The sequence below is a fragment of the Colletotrichum truncatum genome, assembly GCF_014235925.2.
Source record: "Colletotrichum truncatum strain CMES1059 chromosome Unknown Contig_0004, whole genome shotgun sequence".
Classification (NCBI taxonomy): domain Eukaryota; kingdom Fungi; phylum Ascomycota; class Sordariomycetes; order Glomerellales; family Glomerellaceae; genus Colletotrichum; species Colletotrichum truncatum.
Window position 1 is genome coordinate 4,086,813 of NW_027222401.1, and position 8,237 is coordinate 4,095,049.

The 8,237-nt window shown below is 47.6% G+C and overlaps 2 protein-coding genes across 2 annotated transcripts; both read left to right on the forward strand.

Annotated features, from left to right (window-relative positions):
• Positions 1 to 220: 220 nt before the first annotated feature.
• Positions 221 to 2,855, forward strand: CTRU02_207869 (reverse transcriptase domain protein; the record flags this gene model as incomplete). The annotated part of the gene is made up of 2 exons (XM_070204981.1): positions 221 to 2,783; positions 2,842 to 2,855. 2 exons carry the CDS (start codon positions 221 to 223, stop codon positions 2,853 to 2,855), a joined length of 2,577 nt encoding a protein of 858 aa, XP_070061514.1.
• Positions 2,856 to 2,946: 91 nt separating this feature from the next.
• CTRU02_207870 (reverse transcriptase domain protein) lies at positions 2,947 to 6,315 on the forward strand (the record flags this gene model as incomplete). Its single annotated transcript, XM_070204982.1, has 1 exon — positions 2,947 to 6,315. The coding sequence occupies one exon, from the start codon at positions 2,947 to 2,949 to the stop codon at positions 6,313 to 6,315; it is 3,369 nt and encodes a 1,122-aa protein (XP_070061515.1).
• Between the last annotated feature and the right edge of the window lie 1,922 nt (positions 6,316 to 8,237).

The following is an 8,237-nucleotide window of genomic DNA, read 5'->3' on the forward strand; positions in this document are numbered from 1 at the left end:
CTCTCAGTATTGTGAATACTAAGAACCTCGTTACCATAGTGTAAGACTGATCACCTTACCCTAACCCTACGATCTACCAGAACGACCTCTACGAACCAGTGTTAGTCTCTTACTGCACCTTCTGTTAGCAGAACCCTACTGTCAGATAGCTGGCCGTAACACTTTGATTGCTCCTGTTCAGTAAGTTGCCCTTTGAGACTAACGAACAGTATAAGACAAGATGTCTTCGCACGGAACTACCGAAAACCCTACTCCTGGAACCTCGTCCACGTCCGAGAGACGTATTCCCCAGAATCTGGCCCAAGAGATTCAAGACCAGGAAATGAAGGAGGAATCCGATAGCGATGACGACAATGAAGAACTTAAGCGGCAACTTGAGCGGAACAACAACGAGCTCAGGGAAATGAAAAACCTGTTCAACCAGAACGTCAAAGCCCTCAAGGAGCTACAGGAACAAGCCCGCCGCACCAAAGAACTAGAGAAGGAAGTCACAACCCTTCGAGCTGCCGCGAACGTCATATCAGCTCCTGTCGAAGGAAGAGAACGCCTTAAGCTCAACACCCCTACCACCTTCGACGGAACCCCTGGACAGCTCAAAGGATACTTGGTACAGATACGGACCTACCAAGCCTTCCACATCAACACGTTCCAGAACGATACCGAACGTGTCGTCCACGCCGCCACCTTCTTGAGAGGGAAGGCCCTCGCTTGGTTCGAACCCCTCCAACAAGAATGGCTGGACACCCCTATCGAGAGATACAGTCAAGAAGTGAAGGACATCTTTTTCAGCTTCAGTGGATATGTTAAAGCCCTTCAATCTCTCTTCTTAGACCCCGATGAGAAAAGACAAGCAGAAAGAGAACTGGCGAGCCTACGACAAAACAAATCAGCTACAATGTACGCCGCAGAATTTCGACGACTCGCAGCCAGACTCGACATGACCGACGAAAGCAAAGTCTTCGCTTTCTACCAGGGTCTCAAGGACGACGTCAAGGACGAAATGGCCAAAGTGGACACGCCACCTAGCTTCCTTGATTATGTCGAATACGCCATTAAGATTGACAACCGACTGTTTGAACGACGCAAGGAAAAAGGAGAAAAACGTCAAACAGCCAACTCAGGAAAGAAATACCAATGGCAACCTCAACACAAGTTCAACAACAAAAACCAGAACAACAGGAACAACAATCAGCAGAGCACCGCACATGGACAACACAGTGGACCCATGGACCTGAGCGTCGCGCAAAAAGACAAACCCAGACGCAGAGAATTCAAATGCTACAACTGCGACAAGCCAGGACACATGGCCAGACACTGCATACAGCCTAAGAAACTTACGGCAACCCCTAAGCAAGCCAACGCTGCAACCAAAATCCCTAGCCACGAAGAAAAGGGATGGACAGCCTGCTATGACAATGATTGCACTACGCACAGGCATGCAAAAGAGAATAGTGGATGGTACCCTCAAAACCCAGCAGGACGATCGGGATACGACACCACCAACATACCCAAGGCCATTGCTGTGATAGACCGATACACCGGTGGACCGGATTACACTAAGCAGCGACAAGAGCCACTCGACGACTGGGAACAAGCGAAGAAGGCCGCGGAACTCAACAACGCCTTCCAAGATGGTAGCATTGTGTACCAACCGGGACTCTTATGGGACATCCCACGCCTCGCCAACTATCGACAGACGAATGAAGTAAACACCCCGGAAAGTCTCTCAGAAGAAGAAGCCAGGAAACTCGAAGAAGAAAACGAGACAGCCATCAAACGGATACAAGACGCCATCAACTACACGATGCAAATTCGAAACAACAGCGAAGTTGGAGACACCCTCCAACACATGCGGAAAACCCGAGACCGCCGCATCGCACTACGCGGAAACACCCGAGGACAGTATCAACTCAAGTACAAAGCAACCCAATTTGTCTACCGACCCCAAAACGATGGAAAGACGGAACGAACCCTCGCGGTAGCCAGCAAATACGCCCGCAAAGCCACCGAGCAATTGGATGAAATGCTGAGACAACAACAATTCAGGGACGCCAGCACCCAGACCCGAGTATACCAAGCAAAGGACAACCTAAGCCAACGATGGAGCTCACCATATACCACGGTAGCCAGCGACTCGACCTTTGAATTGCCACAAAGAACCCGCGCTACTCCTCAACCCATCTCGGAATGGGCTGAAGACGTCGCAGACGGACCACCCTCGGCGGAAGTACGTCCACAAGGAACGTCGATAGACGATACCGACCCGGAAGACGCAGAAGAAGAACACCATCTCGACAGAATGGAAAAAATTAAGGAAGTACTAGAATACAAATACATCGACCCCCAAGACGACTGCCAACAGATCGCCTTCCATGCAGAAGAATATCATAACAAAATCCCTACAACAATCACACAAACCCGGGATGAAGAAATATTCTTGGAAGACGATCCCAGGATTACGACACAGCACAGAGAACACAAGGAGATAGCATGGATCTACTGCATCTTCGATCACTGCGCCTACCATCTCTTAAAGAAAGCAGAAAACGAACTATACCCCAAAAGAAAAGAAGAACTGCGAATCCGCAGAGCCCATGAGGAACAAGAACTCTCATATTGGGAAGTACGGGGAGAACCCGGAGAATGGAAAACCAACAACAATGGAATAGCATTCCTACGACCCAGCGTCGAATACCCTCAGAAGTGTGTGAACCACTTCACGGGAGTCTGGTGGAATTGCAGGGAAGACCTATGCAAACTCCACTACATTCCAAAAAGCGAAAGTTGGAGATTCCGACAACAAGAACTAGACAAGCAAGGACAGGACGGCGAGACGCCCAGCCCACCTCGTCTAGGAATCAGAGAAAGTAACCTCGGCAGAGACCGAAAGAAGGGCGAGAAGGCCCTCTACTCAAAAAACTAGGAGAGCCGCCTTGTCCGGGACACATGGCGAGCTCCCCCAGCAAGTCCCTATGTGCTACATTCGACGACGACGCACAAATGAAGATCACAGTAAACCTGGGCGGATACACCACACAGGTCCTGATAGACTCAGGAGCCCAAGGAAACTTTATCGCACCCCGAATAGTGCAACAGCGAGAAATACCATGGAATCAGAAGCAAAACCCTTACCGACTAAGGAATGTGGAAGGGAAAGAAGTCGAGTATGGCGGAGGCAGCATTGATCAGGAGACAGCGCAACTCCCTTTGCTCTACCATGGCCATCAGGAGCTTATCAGCCTCGACATCACGGAGATAGGAAACCACGACGTTATCCTCGGAATTCCATGGCTACGAAGACATAACCCACAAATCGATTGGGTTACCGGCCGAATAAAATTCAATCCAGCCTCTGAGAAGCACTCGACGAAGGCCTCATGCGGATTACTAGCAGCAACCAGAGCAAGACCACGCCTGATGCTAAGGATAAAAGACATTGGCACTAGGACGCTAGCAGCCACGACGATTGACAAAGTCACGGAAGATCCAATGTCAAAGATACCTGTTGAATACAGGGTCTACAGCAAACTCTTTGCACCAGAACTCGAGACCGGATTACCGGAACACAGCAAGTGGGATCACAAGATCGAAATTAAGGAAGGACACGAACCCACCTTTAACAAAATATACCCACTCAACCAAGAAGAAATGAAAGCCTTAGACGAATGGCTTGACGAAAATCTTGCGAAAGGATTCATCAGACCTTCGAAATCACCCGCAGGATACCCCGTACTATTCGTACCAAAGAAGAACGGGAAGAAACGACTTTGTGTCGATTATCGACGACTCAACGATATTACGATCAAAGACTGTTACCCACTGCCCCTCATATCGGAACTAAGAGACCTACTCTACGAGGCCCAATGGTTCACAGCCTTGGACCTTAAAGGAGCCTACAACCTTATCCGAATTGCAGAAGGAGATGAGTGGAAAACAGCCTTCCGAACGAGAAGAGGACAGTTTGAAACGTTAGTCATGCCATTTGGACTCACCAACGCACCGGCTACATTCCAAACTATGATCAACCAAGTACTACGGGAATATCTGGACAAGTCTGTTGTTGTGTACCTCGACGACATCCTTATATTCTCCAAAACGTTGGAAGAACACAAGAAGCATGTCCACGAGATTCTCAAAGCACTCGAACAAGCGAAGCTACTTGTGGAACCAGAGAAGAGTCTGTTTCACAAACAGGAAGTAGAATTTTTAGGGTTCACAATCACGCCAGGCGTAATCAAGATGTCCCCTAACAAAATCAAGGCTGTGCAAGAATGGCCTACACCAGAAAACCCGAAGGACATACTATCCTTCTTAGGATTTGTCAACTTCTACCGAAAATTCCTCAAAGACTACTCCAAAACGATATTGCCTCTTACCGAACTCACTAAGAAAAATGCACCTTGGGAATGGACAGACAAACAACAGAAAGCGTTCCAAGAAGTCAAGGACAAGGTCACATCGGAACCCGTCATCCAGATTCCGAACCCTGAGAAGCCCTTCGAGCTCGAAACGGATGCTTCGAACGAAGCTGAAGGAGCGCAGCTAGGCCAAAGGGACGAGAACGGAGTCCTACACCCCTGTGGATTCTTTTCAAGGAAGTTCCAAGGACCTGAACTGAATTACCAGATCCATGATAAGGAACTTATGGCAATTATCGACGCATTCAAAGAATGGAGACCCCAACTATCAGGAACAAAGTACGAAGTAAAAGTGTACACGGATCACAAGAATCTGGCACACTTCACCACTTCGAAAGAGCTCAACAAACGACAAATCAGATGGTCAGAATTCCTCTCAGAATTCAACTTCAGAATCATCTACAGGAAAGGATCAGAAAACGGCAGAGCAGACGCGCTCAGCCGAAGACCCGATTACAAGGACGAAGTCCCAGAAGAAACTCAGGTTATCCTCAAAAAAGACAATGGCGACCTCGTACCCGCCGCGAAACTCTTAATGATCGGCGACCGTGTCAAGACCAGCACGACTGGAAGAATGACACACGACCAGATCAGGGAGATACACAGCGCACCCGCTCACGGTCACCAAGGAGTTACGAAAACCTGGAAACGAATTAGACAACACCACGACAAGCGAGTAACAAGAAAAGACGTCGCTGACGCAATCAAGGATTGCGAAGTCTGCGCAAAAAGTAAGCCCAGCAGACACAAACCATATGGAGAATTACAACCATTGCCAGCACCACCAGCACCCTGGCACTCAATCTCTCTAGACTTTATCGTCAAACTACCAAAATCGAGAGAACCACTCACTAAAGTACAGTACGACAGTATACTAGTGGTTGTGGATAGATTCACGAAGTACGCGTATTTCATACCATACTTGGAATCAAGCACGGCAGAAGACTTAGCATACACCTTTCTCAGGATCATTGTCAGCCAACACGGCCTGCCCCAGGAAATAGTATCAGACAGAGGATCAGTCTTTACGTCCAAGTTCTGGAGATCCCTGATCTCGCAGCTCGGAGCAAAGCACAGCCTCAGCACTGCCTTCCACCCGCAGTCCGACGGACAAACGGAAAGAATCAACCAGATCCTGGAAACGTACCTAAGGAGTTATGTGAACTACGACCAGGACAACTGGGTCAAGTTGTTACCAACCGCACAGTTCGCATACAACAGTTCAATAGGAGAAAGCACGCGAGAATCACCTTTCTTCCTCAACTATGGATTCAACCCTACCGCTTATGGAGAACCCCGAACCGGCTCTGCCGCGATAAAAGCAGTAGCAGACATCAAGAAACTTAAGGAAATCCAACAAAAACTACCCCAAGAACTCGAATTCGTACGGCAAAGAATAAAGAAACACGCCGACCGACATAGGGTGAGAGGCCCACCCCTAAAAGAGGGAGGTAGCGCCTACCTCATACGGCGAAACATCAAAACGAAACGACCTAGCGACAAACTCGACTTCAAAAAACTAGGACCTTTCGAAATCACGAAGAAAATTTCCGAAGTCAACTACGAGTTGAAACTACCGGAAACAATGAAATGTCACCCAGTCTTTCACGTCTCATTATTAGAACCAGCACCGGACGGTACACACACCGAAGACTGCATCATTGTGGAAACAGATGACACCGAATACGAAGTAGAACGCATTCTAGACCACCGGAGGAATGACGAAACAACAGAATACTTCATTAAGTGGAAAAACTATGGACACGAAGACGATTCGTGGGAACCAGCTAAGAACCTGGAACACGCTCAGGAAGAACTCCAACAATACTGGCACCAGAGGACGTCTCTGGACCCCAGTCGTCCAAACCGACGCCAGACCAATCCACAACGCCAATAGCACCCAGGGAATGAAGTGCACCCACAGTTTCCGAGCTAGCACTCTGCAAACCAAGAACCTCGGAACGATACTCATTCTCAACCTCCTCCACACGCCGCAAACCAGATCGAATGAGATCAGTCGCCTCACGATTGATGTCCTTGCGACGCCTTCGTAAACGACGAATCTTCGCCATAAGAGCTAACTGCTCTTCTTCAGCTTTCTCAAGCTCATCATCAATTTTTATTTTCTGTTGCCGAACCCGAATGAGGGAAGCCGCGGAAGGACCGTGAATGTCGCAAGAATGCTTATCGGCAACGCAACGCGAACAACGAGAAGAATTAACTTCGGAAACGACGCAGTCGACACCGGCAGCCGCGCAACCGGAACAAGGGACAGGCATGATGAACCCGAACAAATCGACAAGCTGGCTAAGTTCCTTATAAGCCACAGGGTTCTTTGATTTGGATTTTTGAACGCGACCTGACATGATGTCAGCATCATGAATAAACAAGGAAGCACGATTGACGACTCCCCAACCTGGGAAGCCACGACCTACTTATGTTGGCCTTGAGGACAAGACCATCGAGGGGAGACCTGATGTTACGACCCGTCAGATGCACTTAACAGACCCACTGGGTCGGGCGGCTACGACAGGACATATGTACGTAGGATCACGGGAACAAGGGTAAACCTCTCGGCAAGGAAGAACTACGTTACAAGTCACGTGACAATCGACCAATCAGGACAGAGTCGACAGAGTCGACGAGCGACTCTGTAGACTCCTGTAAAGGACCAATCAGAAGAGAGTCGATAGAGTCGACGAGCGACTCTATAGACTCTCCAAGACATTGGGAAACGGGACTTGTATATAGACCAGGACTTGAGCATCTGCTCAAGCCCTCTAGATAGTTCTTCAGCAATCAACTTGTGATTCATCCTCGAATGACTTTCAGCTTACCTCTCAGTATTGTGAATACTAAGAACCTCGTTACCATAGTGTAAGACTGATCACCTTACCCTAACCCTACGATCTACCAGAACGACCTCTACGAACCAGTGTTAGTCTCTTACTGCACCTTCTGTTAGCAGAACCCTACTGTCAGATAGCTGGCCGTAACAGCTACCGATTTTCTCGGTTTCTAAATTAAACGTAATAAAGCTGCTAGTAAGATTTTCGTTTCCTAAGCTAAGTATATAAAAGCAGTATTTTAACGATTCGACTTTGATAGTTTAAGTATTATTAAGACGCCTATAGCGACTACTAACGATCTACCTATTACCTAGGATAAGAACGAGTGCTTGCTTAACGAATAGCAACTTTATATCGAACAGACTAGCTGCCTTAACTTCCTAGTAGCTAGAACTTGCGTTGACATAGCCTATATTGTTAGTAAATTGTTATAAGCGAATTTAAGGCTTTCTAAGGCTTATCTTCGTATTATTAAGTACTTATTCCGATACCTTAAGGGTACTGTTTATCTCGGTATTATACTTAGAGGCATCCCTACGATCAACGAGTTAAGGCTTTACGCTGCTATAGATACTTCTTTTACTAATAACAAGCTATTATAAGTCTCCATAAGTAGTTACGTCGTCTTCTTCGCTAGTATGCCGATTGCTTAGAAGTCAAAGAAATAGACTTTCGTAACTTTAAGCATTATAAAGGCTAAATTCATCAATCTTATGTTACGGCCAGCTAACTGACAGTGGGTTTGTGTTAGCAGTAAGTCAGGGATTGAGAGTAGTAACAGTCGTTCCGTGGTCCTGGTCGAATAGATCGTAGATCTTCAAAGGGCTTGGTGATCAGTCAAGGCCTCAACAAGAGTCGTAGAGTAGTTCGTCACTTAGGATAGCTGAAAGTACCGGTGAGGGTAGTCACGAAGTTGATTGCTGAAGAACTAGGAAAGGTAGGACTCGAGAGGACTCGAGTCCCAACTATA